Here is a 14,961-nt window from a genome sequence, read left to right as displayed (position 1 = left end):
AAGTCAGAACAAAGCAGAGACAGGAGAGGATAGAGCTGTAGGGCGGAGCTGGCAGTGGGTAGGTAGCCCATGAGAGACACTCACGTCCTACCCCCTCCCCTCAGCCTGCCCCAGAACACTCCCACAAGATGCAAGCAGCTCACCTGCCGCCACCTCCATTGCCTTAAAGTTTTTGAGCTGAGCTCAGCATAGGGCCTCTACTGGGGCCTTATAGTTTTAGCACAGGCTCCAGGTTATAGAGCAAGTAAGTGAAGCCAAGACACTGGGATGAGAACACACACACACACACACACACAAGCACATTGCCCATGCACACAGACACTGATGAAGCTGTCTCCTGTAGAGCAACTTAAACAGGTATGGCATGGTGTCCCCAGCTGAAGGATAACACACACACACACACACACACACACACACTCTGACATAGGTACACACATGCATATGCGCATACATTCACACAAACACTGACAGAGCAACTTAAGCAGGTATGGCATGGTGTCCCTGGATGAAGGTTCTCACACACACACACACACACACACACACACACACACACACACACACGAATGCACGCATGCACGCACGCACCCACACACACAAGCACATTGCCCATGCACACACACACTGACAAGCTGTCTTCTGCAGAGCAACTTAAACAGGTATGGCATGGTGTCCCCAGCTGAAGGACTCGGGCAGGCAGGCTGCAGTTCTAGCCTTCTGGGGACACTTGTGGCAATGAGTCTTTGGCAGTGCAGTGCAGCTCCAGGCACTGCTAATTGCCTTGGGAAATGAAATGCCAAGTGGGAGTACAGCTCCCTATGGCCAGGATGGATGGGGAGCCCATTAGTAAAGCAAATTAGCGTTAGAGGAAGTGGAGCCTCAGCATCTGGGTTCATCCTTACCTGCTGGGAGAGGCTCACCACCGTGCCCACCTCACACGCTCAGGGGAGAGGCTCACCACCGAGCCCACCTCACACGCTCAGGCCTGAGCTGAGCCCAGCCCTCCCTCCAGGGCTTGAGGAATAGCTTATGCTGGCATTTTCCCCAGAGCCACAGACTTCAACAACAACATTATCTCAGAGCTCTAGCCTGTGCTCTCAAGCCAGCCAACGTGTTCTTCCATTCCTCACTGGCTGCCTCTCTAGAGATGAGGCCGTCTGTTCCTGCAGCAGAGAGGGGACGTCTTGCTGCCACCTTTCCCTCATCCTGTCCATCCAGTGTGGCCCCCACCCCTACTTGTCCATACCATGGCTCTACCTCTGATGAAGAAACTAAGTCTTGTGCATGCTAAGCAAGCGCCGTCCGGTGAGCCCCAGTGAGCCCCAGTGAGCCCCAGCCCAGTGTTCTTGCTTTTTGTTCTGCACGGACTTGTCTTCAACTGACTCTGTAGTCTGAACAGACTTTCTGTCTCAGCCTCCAGAGAAATTGTGATGACAGAGTGTCCCACTAGGCCTGGCATGGCAGCCTATACTCTGTCACAGGCAAACCCAGATGTGCAGAGATACCCTGGCTCCTCCCCATGTGACCTGGTCCTCAGCCCCACATCCTTCCCATCTGGGACACTTGTCTATGTTCAGAGCCTCTGTCACCCTCTTGTTCCCGGTTCTTATTTTCACGGGCCCCTTGCTCCGCCGGTCCGCTTCCCGTTTTCTGCAGTGTGCCACTTAGTGGGTGATCGTCTGCCAGTCACCTTGGAAGATGGCTGCTGGACTAGGGCATTGTTGGCTTTGATTCTTTTCTGATGACTATTCCTTCAGACCTGGGTCAGCATTAGGCCCTCGTCGGGTTCAGGGTCTCTTGAGCTGATGTTGCTGCTGTGTTTTTATCACCTCTGCTTGTGCCCGGTGGATCCAGTCAGAAGTATGAAGGGGTGTCTCTGGTTCTGAGATCTCAGAACGCATGTGTCTTTGTTACCTGGGTGGCCACGATCTTCCTTGCTACCTTCTGTGTTCCCACACAGTGACCCTCGTCTGAGAAAACCTTGTGTTTTCCTTTTGTCTCTTCTCAGCGGCCTTCCCTGAGAGAATGTCCCCTCAGAGAATGTCCCCATTAGCTCTGTCTGTTCTGTTGTTTACTTACTCTGTTGAAAATCTTTAATTTCATTTTCCTTTTAAAAATATTTTTAAATTTTTCTGTGTGTCAGTGTTTTGCCCACATGCATGCATATGTCCCACTTGTGAGCCTTGTACTTGAGGAGGGCAGAGGAGGGTGTCAGATCCATGTGGGTACTAGAAATCAAACCAGAGTCTTGGAAAAAAAAGCAGCCAGTGCTCTTAACCACTGAGCCATCTCTCCAGCTTCAGTCTTTGTTTCCGAAGTCTCACTGTGCAGCTCCGGTTGGCCTGGAGTTCACTATGTAGATGAGGCTGGCCTGGAGTTCACTGTATACACAAGATAGCCTACCTCTCACGGATCCACCTGCCTCTGCCTCCCAACTGCTAAGATTAAAGGCATGACCCACCACACTGGGCTTGGCTTTTTTTTTTTTTTTTTTTTTTAATAACTTAATAATTGCATTTTTTCAATTCTAGAAGTTCTAACTAGTCATCTTTCACATCTGCCTATTTTTAGACTCCTTTGTTTATAGTCATTCTGAAACATTCTTTTTACAGCATCTACCAGATTGCTTCATTAAACTGAGTGGGGCCCAAGTCTGCCATGTGTGGCATCTGTAGACCCTCTTGTGTCCCTCCATTGCAAGGCCTTCTTGTGGGTTCTGTCTCCCCAGGGTAGACTTGTGAAGATTTTTACCATTGGTCAGGGTTACACCACTTTATACTGCCTTCTTCCCTGGTTAGTTCAGGGGTGCCTCTTGACCGTGTAGATCGCTCAAAATGAGATGCCCGCTGCAGACCAGTGGCTCTGCCTCAGCTGGGTTAGTCTGAATGGCTGCTGCCTATCTGTCCTGACAGGTAGTTTGTTCCTTCTCCTACGCTGAAGCTAAGGCTTTCCCAGAAGCCTTTGGGATAAAACAGGAAGCAGAATTGACTCTCAAGGCCCCGGGACCCCCTGATGGGGATCCATTGTTGAGCTTGATGGTTTGAGGCTCTGAGTTCCTGGCATGCACAGTAGGCTTCTGGCCTCTTGCTCAGGAAATTTGTATGCTGCCCCTTGGAGCGGGCTGGCTCTGACCCCGCCACACGCCGGTAGAACGTGGGAGGTGTTGGTTTATACAACGCAGATGCTCCAGTCTTGTGCTCATCTCCAGCCAGCTGTCCCCCTGCCCACTGGGACAGCGGCGGGACTCCAGCCTTTTGAAAGAGGAAGTCGTTCTTGGCCACTAGCCCCTGGGGAGATGCCCTAGATATATGGGGGTGTCTGACTGACAGGATTTCACAAACCGAGTAAGATCCAGGTCTCTTGGGGAACCAGTGTATTCCTCCCTTAGAACTGGGTCAAGGTTTGGGTACAGGCAGAATTGAGAGGGCCAAGGTTCCACCTGTGTTAGCGCTTAGGCCCCACCCTAACATCAACACACACCCTAAGGGTGTCATTGAGATCTTGTGTCCCTCTCTGCTGACACAGGGAATCTGTCTCCTTTCCCCTCATTCTCTAAGGCTCAAGCCATGTGCAGAGCCATTGCAATGGGGGCTGGCAGTCTGGAACAGAGCTTACTGCATGACAGCTGGCAAACTAGGGAGGGACCCTGTGCCCACACAGCAGGCCGGCGATGCCCAAGGACATACCACCCACCTCGTCTCTAGCCCTCTGACGCAGGGGTGGCTCCTGACTCCTCTCTGTCCCTTCATAGGCTGCAGTGTGCCTGCCAGCACAATACATGTGGAGGTTCTTGTGACCGATGCTGTCCAGGCTTCAACCAGCAGCCATGGAAGCCCGCCACCACGGACAGCGCCAACGAGTGCCAGTGTGCGTATACCACACTAGTATTCGCTGCCTGCGCCCAGGGCTCACAGACTATGTCCCAGGGGTTCCAGGGCTTTGGAAGGCATGCTAACTGTTGGCCCTGACTCCGCAGCCTGCAACTGCCATGGCCATGCCTACGACTGTTACTATGACCCTGAGGTGGACCGGCGCAATGCCAGCCAGAACCAGGACAACGTGTACCAGGGTGGAGGTGTCTGCCTCGATTGTCAGGTGAGCTAAGCAAAGGCTAACCTGATGTAGATGGCCGTATGATGAAACAGGGACATACCTGGACTTAGGGAGCTATGTGTCTGTGTCTCCAGCATCACACCACGGGTATCAACTGTGAGCGCTGCCTGCCTGGTTTCTACCGTGCCCCAGGCCAGCCGCTGGACTCGCCTCACGTCTGTCGGCGTAAGTAGAGCTGTGTTCCTAAGCCTTGGAGACTAAGTCTTAGGGTCAGTCTGTCTTAGCTGTTGTATCTCCCAGATCCCCCTCCCAACCCAGGAGGCCAGACCATAGCTCTGTATTATTTCATGACCCTCTTCTCTCTGACTGTTCTCTCAGCGTGTGACTGTGAGTCAGACTTCACGGATGGGACTTGTGAAGACATGACGGGCCGCTGTTACTGCAGGCCGAACTTCACGGGAGAACAGTGTGCTGCCTGCGCTGAGGGCTACGTGGACTTCCCACACTGCTACCGTGAGGGCCAGCGTGGAGCGCGGGGTTGGGCTTGGTTGGGAAGGCCCAGGGTCACTGCCTGAGGGGATTGAAGGGCCTAGGAATGGTGGAAGACCCAGGACCCAGAGCCCTGGGTGTGGTCTGTGGTACTGGAGCCAGAGAACCTGCCCCACAGACCTGGTTGACAAGTGTGATATCTCTTCTTCAGCTCTGCCTTCGTTTCCCCACAATGACACGGGAGAACAGGTGCTTCCCGCCGGACAGATCGTGAGTAAGTACCCTGAGGTCATTGGAACCCACGAGACGAAGTTGTGCGCAGACGACCAGTTTTTATCTTAATCATCTTTCATTCTGTCTGTTAACTTTTAACTTTTATTTTATGAGTATCCATGTTTGTGTGTGTATATGTGCCTCGTGCCCATAGAGGCAGAAAAAGTGTTGGATCCGTCTGGTTCTGGAGTTACTGTTCTGAGCCACCATGTGGGTGCTTGGTCCTTCCTCTGCAAGAGTAGCCAGTGCTCTTAACTGCTGAGATGTTTCTTCAGCACGGTCACATGAGAAACCTCTCAGAAGCTCTGCTTGGGGTTGTAGCAGTGGTACAGTGCATGGCCTGGCTGTTACAAAGCTCTCTGATCCATTGTCAGGGCAAATAACCCTCTCTGTGCACCCTGAACTCCGTGTGTGTATAAACACTGCAGTGAGACACACACACTGTTTAGGGGTTGTGTCTTCTCCCACCCCAGTCGTGTAAACATGGCTTTCCACAGCTGTGTGATAGACAGATGGAGCATCCAGCCGCCCTGCCCGCCTTCAGAAAGATGCTCCAACAAACATCCCGGCATGAACGACTTTTCACGGTCTCATCTCCACAGGGTGTTTCCCAGACGTCAGCAGGCCCTGGCTTAGCAGACTTGCATATGTTGTGGCCTTTTGCCCGGGTGCCAAGTCGGCTCCCTAACATAAGACAGCAATGGTGGTGCACTGACTGTGCATGGCTGTTGGCTGGACCATTGCCGACCTGCATGGTAGCCTCTGTTGTCTGCTTAATCGGAGCCCTTTTTCCTAACGCAGAGACAGGGGCCAGGGGTGTTTCTGGGTTGAGGTTGCACCTTTTAGATAATTTTTTTTTTTCACTGTTGGGCAGGATTTGTATCCTTCCAGGGCAGGGCAGAAGTGAATACTGTTTCTCAGTAGTCTGGCCTTCCATGTTTGTGTGTGGTGTCTCTGGCTGGATTGGGATGCCTGTGGCCCTCACCTTCCAGCCCTTTCATCATGACTTACCTACCCATCTTCTTTGCCCATCTTTTCTTTAGTCCTAGAAACTCTCTCTTTGGGGTTTCCTTCCAACTCCGAAGTCAGTCACCTGACCCCGACTGTCCTTGTTGACATCAGTCTGGGCCTCACCTGTCCTCTTGTCCTTCCTTCTTTTCCAGCTGACCTTTCCTTTCTGGACTTTTGCTAGAGGAGCAAACTGTGTTCCTGTCGGGCTGGCGGCTGTGAGAGTTTGCTGTCCTTTTTTTTTTTTTTTTTGAAACAAGTTTCTTGCATAGCCTTAGCTGTCCTGGGACTAGCTATGTAGACTAGGCTGGGCTCAAGCTCCCAGAGATCCAACCCCCTGCCTCTGACTCCTGAGTGCTGGGATTAAAGGCGTGTGGTTTGCTGTCCACCAGCCCCAGGCCATTATTCCCGTCAGGATCAACAGTCACATGTTCAAAGTACTCTCTGCTGCATGATTCGGGCACCTGGTGGGCTTTCTTCCTTTTTCCCAACTCCCAGAAATAATGATAAACCCAGAAGTTTCTGTCTGGCTTGTTGTTTTAGTCTTTCCCTGCGTTTATGCTTGTGTTAATTAGAAGCCTCTGTTAAAACTATGACAGATTAGCAGCTGTGCTGGTGGTGTTGTGTATGTGTTTTAAGACCAAGGTCTCACCTTGGCTGGCTTAGGACTAGCTGTATAGACCAGGCTGGCTTTGAACTCCCAGAGAACCACCTGCTTTTGTTTTTCCAGACTGGGACTAAAGGCTTGCGCCACCACACCCAGCCAGATAGGTGGTTAGAATCTGCAGTTCACTGTTTTCCTAAAGTACCAGCTTCTGGAGTTTTACTTCTTTTTGGATCCTAATTTGTGTTAAATAAATGTGCAAAAATGTGACTTTGTAGAAAAGCTGGTCTTTCATACAGGAGGGTTGGGCCCTGCCTGTGTCTAAGCCTTTCCCCACCTTCCTCCCAGACTGTGACTGCAATGCCGGAGGGACCCAGGGCAACGCCTGCCGGAAGGACCCAAGGTTGGGACGCTGTGTCTGCAAACCCAACTTCCGGGGCTCCCACTGTGAGCTCTGTGCTCCTGGATTCTACGGGCCTAGCTGCCACTGTGAGTGCGACCCCTCATCCACTCGTGAGGTGCCCCTGCACCAAGTAAGCTCTGACCGATCAGTTGTTTTTCTCTTTGTAGCATGCCAGTGTTCCAGCCCCGGGGTCGCCAATGGCCTCTGTGACCCCGAGTCCGGCCAGTGCACGTGCCGCACCGGCTTTGAGGGGGACAGGTGTGACCACTGTGCCCTTGGCTACTTCCACTTCCCTCTCTGTCAGCGTGAGTGGCATCCCTCCATGTGGGCACAGGTGGCCGGGGTGCCTGAGGGGCAGCCCATTCCCGTCAGGATCCCAGTAACACATTCTACTCTGCAGTATGTGGCTGCAGCCCAGCAGGGACCCTGCCTGAAGGCTGTGATGAGGCTGGCCGTTGCCAGTGCCGACCTGGCTTTGACGGTCCTCACTGTGACCGCTGCCTTCCAGGCTACCATGGGTACCCCGACTGTCACGGTGAGCAGAGAATTAGAGCAAGAAGGGGTCAAGCCATCCCCACAGGATCAGGGTCTGACCCTCAATCCCTGCCTGTGTTTCCATAGCTTGTGCCTGTGACCCTCAGGGGGCCCTGGATCAACAGTGTGGAATGGGCGGTTTGTGCCACTGCCGTCCTGGCTACACGGGTGCCACTTGTCAGGAATGTAGCCCCGGCTTCTATGGCTTTCCCAGCTGCATCCGTAAGTTTTTTGGGAGAATGAAGGTGTGCAGTTCATAGCCCTACTTTGTACCCACACACGGATTTCTCTACACAGCATGCCACTGCTCTGCCGATGGCTCCTTGCATACAGCCTGTGACCCTACAACTGGCCAGTGCAGGTGCCGGCCCCGAGTGACAGGACTACGTTGTGATATGTGTGTGCCAGGGGCCTATAACTTCCCCTACTGTGAAGGTGAGCTGGGGTGGTGGAGCAGAGGGTGGTCCTGTTTGTGTGATCTGTACACTGTTCACGGAGGTCCACTCATGTGTGCATCCAGGGACTGTGTTCTATAGCTGTGTTCGTGTGCTGTATCTTTCTAAGGTTGTTCATGTGCTACGTTCACATGTGATGTTTCCATGTGCCACGTGTGTGCCGGGCTTTGTGAATGTTCATGCATGTGAATCATGTGATTTCTGTGTGCATGTTACATGCATTCACTGTGTGTATATGAGTGCCCATGTGCATTCATGCGTTGGCCACTTGCAGCATGGTGAGGTGGGGGGAAGGAGACATGTGTGCCCTTGTCTTGGTGATGATGATGGGGAGGTCCATGTTTTCACACCTGCTCACAACCGCAGCAGGGACCTGGGTTCTGCCTGGGACTGGGGAGCCCTTGACCCTGGGGAGGCCCTGTCACTGTGAATGATCAAAGCTTGGTTCTCTCTCCATAGCTGGCTCTTGTCATCCTGCTGGTCTGGCCCCAGCCAATCCTGCCCTTCCTGAGGTAAGCATAGGATTGTCCATGCCCACCAAGTCTGAAGCCCAGAGAGACGCTGGTCCCACTGTTGCTACGGCAACCTCGGGGCGTTTACTCCTTCTGCTGGTTCTTTATTTCTATCCTGGGTGGCTGCCAAGTGTAGGGTAAGGCGGGTGAGGGGCTTCGGCCCACTTCTTTCCCATACTCTCTGTCAGGCACAGGCTCCCTGTACGTGCCGGGCTCACGTGGAGGGGCCAAGCTGTGACCGCTGTAAACCTGGGTACTGGGGACTGAGCTCCAGCAACCCTGAAGGCTGCACACGTGAGTCTGCCCTAGAGGGACGGTTAGGGGTTTGAGGGATAGGCCTGTCCCCCACTCCTGTCCCCTAGGGCTCTCAATACTGCTCTGCTCTCCCCAGGCTGCAGCTGTGACCCACGAGGCACACTGGGTGGAGTTACTGAATGCCAGGTAAATCAGAGTGTCGGGGGCATTGGGTTGGGTCTAGGGTCAAGTATTATTACCTCACCAAGTCTCATTTCCTGTTCCCCCTTAGGGCAACGGGCAGTGTTTCTGCAAAGCTCATGTGTGTGGCAGGACCTGTGCGGCCTGCAAGGACGGCTTCTTTGGCCTAGATCATGCTGACTACTTTGGCTGCCGTAGTAAGTGCTTATACTTGGGCCCCCAGTCATCGTCCGTACTGTGTCATGCACACTGGAAGACTGAGGCCCAGGGAGCTACAAGTGGGACAGATGTTCAAACCCACTCCCCCCCGTACCCCCCCACTCCACCACCACCACCGCCACCACCAGCCTGTGCTGGAGTATCAGCTCTGTTCTGACACATGGCCCTTTGCTCCATCCTGTGTTCACAGCAGACATCACTAATCCGTCCTAGTTCCCTTGCCCCTGCCTCCGCCCCCAAGCAGACCCTAAGAGTTGATGTTAGTTTATTTACTGAGGGTGGGTAGAGAGAGACCTGCCTATGAGGCCTAACCTGAGGGTTGTGAGAGGGACCCCAGAGGGTGCTGGGGGCTCACCAGCCTCTGACTCTTTTTTTTTCCCCCAACACAGGCTGCAGGTGTGATGTTGGCGGTGCCCTGGGTCAGGGCTGTGAACCAAAGACAGGTGCATGCCTGTGCCGTCCTAACACCCAGGGCCCCACCTGCAGCGAGTGAGTTCCTTCCACTGACTTGGCCTGGGCTGGGGACGCAGCATGTATGGTATCCCCCCATGTTCTCGCCAGGAGCCCACATAGTACCCAGCTACCCCTGGGAAATCTGGGTGGCCATGTAGGGCCCATGCCTGTCCTGCTCAGACACCTGTGCCATGGCAGGCCAGCGAAGGACCACTACTTGCCAGACCTGCATCACATGCGGCTAGAACTAGAGGAGGCGGCCACTCCCGAGGGCCATGCTGTACGCTTTGGCTTCAACCCCCTGGAGTTTGAGAACTTTAGCTGGAGAGGCTACGCACACATGACGGCTATCCAGGTGGACCATGCTGCCCCCTCCCTGGGCTTGGTGCAGAGATGGAACCTGCTGGGTGTCTACGGTGGCCAGCAGAACAAGCTGCACCTCGGGATCAGGGGACCAGGTCAATGGTCAGGGGAATGACGTGTTCTCTTACATCCACCACAGCCCAGGATTGTGGCCAGGCTGAATGTGACCTCCCCTGACCTGTTTCGGCTGGTCTTCCGATACGTCAACCGTGGATCAACCAGTGTGAATGGGCAGGTCACTGTCCGTGAAGAGGGCAAGCTTTCTAGCTGTACCAACTGTGAGTGGGGTCTGCTCACCGCTTCCTTTTCTACCCCGTATCACCCAAGTCATGCGGGTAGTGGGCCCAGCCCGTATCACCTTCGTTCTGGCCCCATGGGCGGTGTACGCTTACATGGGGGACGTGCAGACTCGGGTGCTCTGTGGATTGAGCCCGGGCATGTTATCTTCTTCACCCCAGGCTCAGAGCAGAGCCAGCCAGTGGCCTTCCCACCCAGCACTGAACCTACCTTTGTCACTGTGCCCCAGAGGGGCTTTGGCGAACCCTTTGTGCTGAACCCGGGCATCTGGGCCTTGCTGGTTGAGGCTGAAGGTGTACTCTTGGTAAGGCAAGGGCCACAGCAGGGTGGATAGGGCCCTGGGCTCCAGAGCCTTTGTATCCTCACCCCCTACCTACCTCTCTCAGGACTACGTGGTCTTACTGCCCAGCACCTACTATGAGGCAGCTCTCCTGCAGCATCGAGTAACGGAGGCCTGTACCTATCGTCCCTCAGCCTTGCACTCCACAGAAAAGTAAGGTCCTGCAGGATGAGTTGGGGCTGGATCCTGTGTGGACCTGTGCTGACCTCCGTCTCTCTTCTGTAGCTGTCTCCTCTATGCTCACCTACCCCTGGATGGCTTCCCTTCAGCAGCTGGAACTGAGGCCCTGTGTCGCCATGACAACAGCCTACCCCGGCTCTGTCCCACAGAGCAGCTCAGCCCTTCACACCCGCCGCTGGCAACATGCGTTGGCAGTGATGTGGGTATCTGAGGGCCTGTGGGGGAGTGGGTACTGTGGACCTTAGACTGGAGGAGGGGCCCTATCTCAGTGGCTGAGTGGGTGCAAGGCAAGGTTATAAGATGGTGGAGCTTCCATGCATGACCCAGAGTGGCTGTTGCTGTCCCTAGTGGACACTGGGTGTAATGCAGGAATTACAGCTTTTTTGCTTCCTCCATTACCTGGATTGGCCATCTTCTGCTTGGAGATGACCTGGGCTCCAAGATCTAGCTGTAGGCAGCTATGGGAAGGATGAGAACTATGGGTCTCTGGTCACCCTACCCTCCCTCAGGTGGACATCCAGCTTGAGATGGCAGTGCCTCAGCCAGGCCGGTATGCTCTCGTGGTGGAATATCTCAGTGAGGATTCACACCAGGAGATGGGCGTGTCTGTGCACACCCCTCAGAGAGCCCCCCAGCAAGGGATGCTCAACCTCCACCCCTGCCCATACAGGTAAGCTTAGAACAGGAAAAGGAGGATGGGAGGACCCTGCCCAGGGCTTTCCATTTACAGTCCGTCCTCCCTCAGCTCCCTGTGCCGGAGTCCGGCTCGGGATACCCAGCATCATCTAGCCGTCTTCTACCTGGACTCTGAGGCCAGCATCCGGCTCACAGCTGAGCAGGCTCACTTCTTCCTGGTAAAGCCCCTTGAGCCCTTGCCCCAGGGTGGCTTCTGCTAGCATATTTTAAGTATGTATAAAACAGAACAGAGCTTCTGGGTCCCAGGAGCTCCTGTGGTACAGGGCTGTGTAGTTTGGCCTTGCTTACTTGCCTGTGAAGGGGCTTATGCAGATCTGGCTGTGTGCTTGGCCTCTGAGCTGGGAGCTCAAAATAGAGGTGGGATGGAGACAGTAAATATGTGGGGGGGGTGGGGGGCACAAGGGTTGGGAGCTCTAGAAACCGTCACCACTTCTGCACCCGTGTGTGGGCTCCAGACAGAAGACAGGAGTGATGGAGTGTAGGCTCAGGATTCCTGGGATCTAGAGTATGTGGTCAGCCATACCGACCCCACCATGCCTCCTGTCCTCGGCTGCCTGGGGACTAGCTGCACATTGCCCTTCTCTCCCACAGCACAGCGTCACCCTGGTCCCTGTGGAGGAGTTTAGCACTGAGTTTGTGGAGCCCCGGGTCTTCTGTGTGAGCAGTCATGGAACTTTCAACCCCAGCAGGTAGTGGGGCCGGGGGTGGCTATGGTGAGGAGCAGGGAACTGTTGGCCAGGAGGGTGTTCTCACTCACCGTGCTTCCCAGCGCTGCCTGTCTAGCCTCCCGATTCCCAAGGCCACCGCAGCCCATCATCCTTAAGGACTGCCAGGTCTTGCCGCTGCCTCCCGACCTGCCTCTGACTCAGTCTCAGGAGCTCGCACCGGGTGCACCCCCAGCGGGACCACAGCCTCGGCCGCCGACTGCGGTGGACCCCAATGCAGAACCCACTTTGCTGCGTCACCCACAGGTGAGGGCTCAGAGCAGACGGAAGCCTCTCCAGGGATGGGGTTGAGGCAGGGCAGGGCTCTGGGTCCCTATCCTCCGCTACCCCACGACAGATGCAGCAGACAGAGGTGGGCCAGCTGTTCCCCATTCTGGCCACTCATCAGAGACTCTCTTCAACAGGGCACAGTGGTCTTTACCACCCAGGTGCCTACCCTGGGCCGCTATGCCTTCCTGCTGCACAGCTACCAACCAGTCCACCCCTCCTTCCCTGTGGAGGTACTTATCAACGGTGGTCGAATCTGGCAGGGTGAGTAGCTGGATGCACCACAGTGTCGAGGGAGCAAAAACTGGATACCATCAAGTTTTCAAACTAAGTGCCCAATGGTTGCAGTGAGTGGTAACTCCAAACACCCATTCCCTGTATTAGAGCTCTTCATGTCTGTCGAGTGGTGAGACAAATGTTTGTTTATAAGGTGTTTGGAGGACCTGGTCACTTGTACACAGGGGTACCTGATCATGTGTGGCTATGTATAATTCACAAAGAATGAAGCCTGCTTTCAAAGGTTGCCAGTAGGCTCTCTGCCTGTGACATACCATCATCTGAAGTTCTTCGTACAGGGCCTGTCCTATCTGTGTCCCCTGATAATCTACTGCCCTACACCCAGGATAGACCAGCCATGCATCTAGAGTGGTTGGTACTGGAGGCCTGACTTTCCCATTTTGACCCCCTTGCCAGGCCACGCCAATGCCAGCTTCTGTCCACATGGTTATGGCTGCCGTATCCTGGTGTTGTGTGAGGGTCAAACGATGCTGGATGTTACAGACAACGAACTCACCGTGACCGTGCGTGTGCCAGAAGGCCGGTGGCTCTGGCTGGTGAGCCTCAGGGCTGGTGTGTCATTTGCTGAGTGGTTTCCCTTTACGCCCGTCTCATATCTGTGGGTCTCAGCTCGAGTATATCACCTATTTGTCAGGGTATCCCACGTCACAGGTGCACCATGGGAGGCTCTAGAAGCTCCCTGAGAACCGAGCCTTTAAGTCCAGCTGGTGGACGGAAGTGGAGGCTGGGTAACAGACGAGAAGAGGACCTGAGCAAAGCTAGACGCTTGGCTTGCTGTCCCCTCACTGTCTGCCAGACTAGGACAGCCATGTCCCGGTCTTAGCCACTCTTAGGGGGCGGCACCATTACCTGTTCCAACCCACAGGCTCTGTCCACATTCCCCCAGCCGGGCCCTTCGGCTGGGCCCTTGCAAAGGTGACCAGGTCTTGTTCTGTAGGACTACGTACTGGTCGTTCCTGAAGACGCTTACAGCTCCAGCTACCTCCAAGAGGAGCCCCTGGACAAATCCTATGACTTCATCAGTCATTGTGCCACCCAAGGCTACCACATTAGGTAGGCTGGGTTGGGACAGGACAGGGGCTCTGGGGCACAGGGGTCAGGCCAGGAGCCAGGCTCACTGTTACCCCTCGATGTAGTCCCAGCAGCTCATCCCCGTTCTGCCGGAACGCTGCCACCTCCTTGTCTCTCTTCTACAACAATGGGGCCCTCCCTTGCGGTTGCCACGAGGTGGGCGCCGTAAGCTCCACCTGCGAACCCTTCGGAGGCCAGTGCCCCTGCCGGGGCCACGTCATTGGCCGGGACTGCTCCCGCTGCGCCACCGGCTACTGGGGCTTCCCCAACTGTCGGCGTGAGTACTCAGTGCTCAGAGAATCAGAGGCTGTGTGCTGAATCCCAAGGGCTCCCTGGGGCATGGGGTGTGCCGAGGCCCAGGGGGTATGGTGGGCAAGGGAGCATTCAGGAGCCTCTGACTGCACGTCACAGGAAGTGACGTCTGGCAGCTAGCAGCCTGGGTGATGTACACTGTTTTGTGACTTGTCTAGCAGGGTCTGGGAAGCATAACCCTGACAGTGACACTTAGGTACCCAGCAGGGGTAGAAGTAGGGTAGTGTTCCCACCCTTCCCTACCACATCCTATGGGCTGCATCTGGGGCTTGAATGGGGCAGAGGGGTCAATCAGTAATGTCCACCCCAACAGCCTGTGACTGCGGAGCCCGCCTGTGCGATGAGCTCACAGGCCAGTGTATCTGTCCTCCACGCACTGTGCCCCCTGACTGCCTGGTCTGCCAGCCACAGAGTTTTGGTTGCCACCCTTTGGTGGGTTGTGAAGAGTGTAACTGCTCAGGGCCCGGTGTCCAGGAGCTGACGGACCCCACCTGTGACATGGACAGCGGCCAGTGCAGGTGAGTCCAGACTGCACCCCACAATTGTATGGGACCTCCGGTCAGGGAGGGCATCGCCTCTCACACCCCACTCCTGTTAATCTCAGATGACGCTCTAGGCGCCGGGGTCCTATGGCATCTGTAAGACCCAGGGCTAGAAGGGGACTCACCCATCCTTTGTCCACACACAGATGCAGACCCAATGTAGCTGGGCGTCGTTGTGATACCTGTGCACCAGGCTTCTATGGTTATCCTAGCTGTCGCCCCTGTGACTGCCATGAGGCAGGCACCATGGCTAGCGTATGTGACCCCCTCACAGGCCAGTGCCATTGCAAGGTGAGTGGGGGTTTGTGTCCAGGTCCCCAGACTCCTTTCTGCATATCTGCCTCAGTTGAGCCATGTTCTTAGCAGACTTCCTGGGCAGGCGGGACTTCCTGGAAGCTTTTGGGGGACAAGGGGGAAAACTGGTCTATGATCTGGC

General features: G+C 55.0%; 1 protein-coding gene across 1 annotated transcript in view; it reads left to right on the top strand.

Moving 5' to 3' along the window:
- Positions 1-14,961, top strand: part of Lama5 (laminin subunit alpha 5) — a 48,434-nt gene that overhangs the window by 18,663 nt on the left and 14,810 nt on the right. The window contains exons 7-36 of the mRNA XM_076930360.1: positions 3,749-3,864; positions 3,974-4,092; positions 4,185-4,275; positions 4,429-4,563; positions 4,751-4,813; positions 6,773-6,913; positions 6,995-7,132; positions 7,228-7,362; positions 7,449-7,583; positions 7,659-7,796; positions 8,276-8,328; positions 8,517-8,622; positions 8,720-8,769; positions 8,855-8,960; positions 9,372-9,471; positions 9,634-9,790; positions 9,938-10,076; positions 10,257-10,399; positions 10,482-10,588; positions 10,661-10,814; positions 11,125-11,285; positions 11,361-11,469; positions 11,903-12,000; positions 12,081-12,282; positions 12,441-12,567; positions 12,997-13,136; positions 13,538-13,653; positions 13,737-13,948; positions 14,297-14,501; positions 14,672-14,816. Coding sequence (XP_076786475.1) covers positions 3,749-3,864; positions 3,974-4,092; positions 4,185-4,275; positions 4,429-4,563; positions 4,751-4,813; positions 6,773-6,913; positions 6,995-7,132; positions 7,228-7,362; positions 7,449-7,583; positions 7,659-7,796; positions 8,276-8,328; positions 8,517-8,622; positions 8,720-8,769; positions 8,855-8,960; positions 9,372-9,471; positions 9,634-9,790; positions 9,938-10,076; positions 10,257-10,399; positions 10,482-10,588; positions 10,661-10,814; positions 11,125-11,285; positions 11,361-11,469; positions 11,903-12,000; positions 12,081-12,282; positions 12,441-12,567; positions 12,997-13,136; positions 13,538-13,653; positions 13,737-13,948; positions 14,297-14,501; positions 14,672-14,816 — 3,841 coding nt within the window. The remainder of the gene's footprint in view (positions 1-3,748; positions 3,865-3,973; positions 4,093-4,184; positions 4,276-4,428; positions 4,564-4,750; positions 4,814-6,772; positions 6,914-6,994; positions 7,133-7,227; positions 7,363-7,448; positions 7,584-7,658; positions 7,797-8,275; positions 8,329-8,516; positions 8,623-8,719; positions 8,770-8,854; positions 8,961-9,371; positions 9,472-9,633; positions 9,791-9,937; positions 10,077-10,256; positions 10,400-10,481; positions 10,589-10,660; positions 10,815-11,124; positions 11,286-11,360; positions 11,470-11,902; positions 12,001-12,080; positions 12,283-12,440; positions 12,568-12,996; positions 13,137-13,537; positions 13,654-13,736; positions 13,949-14,296; positions 14,502-14,671; positions 14,817-14,961) is intronic.

This window comes from Arvicanthis niloticus, chromosome 2, assembly GCF_011762505.2.
Source record: "Arvicanthis niloticus isolate mArvNil1 chromosome 2, mArvNil1.pat.X, whole genome shotgun sequence".
NCBI lineage: Eukaryota > Metazoa > Chordata > Mammalia > Rodentia > Muridae > Arvicanthis > Arvicanthis niloticus.
The sequence above is the reverse complement of the archived record's forward strand: the minus strand, read 5'-3'. Positions and strand labels throughout refer to the sequence as shown.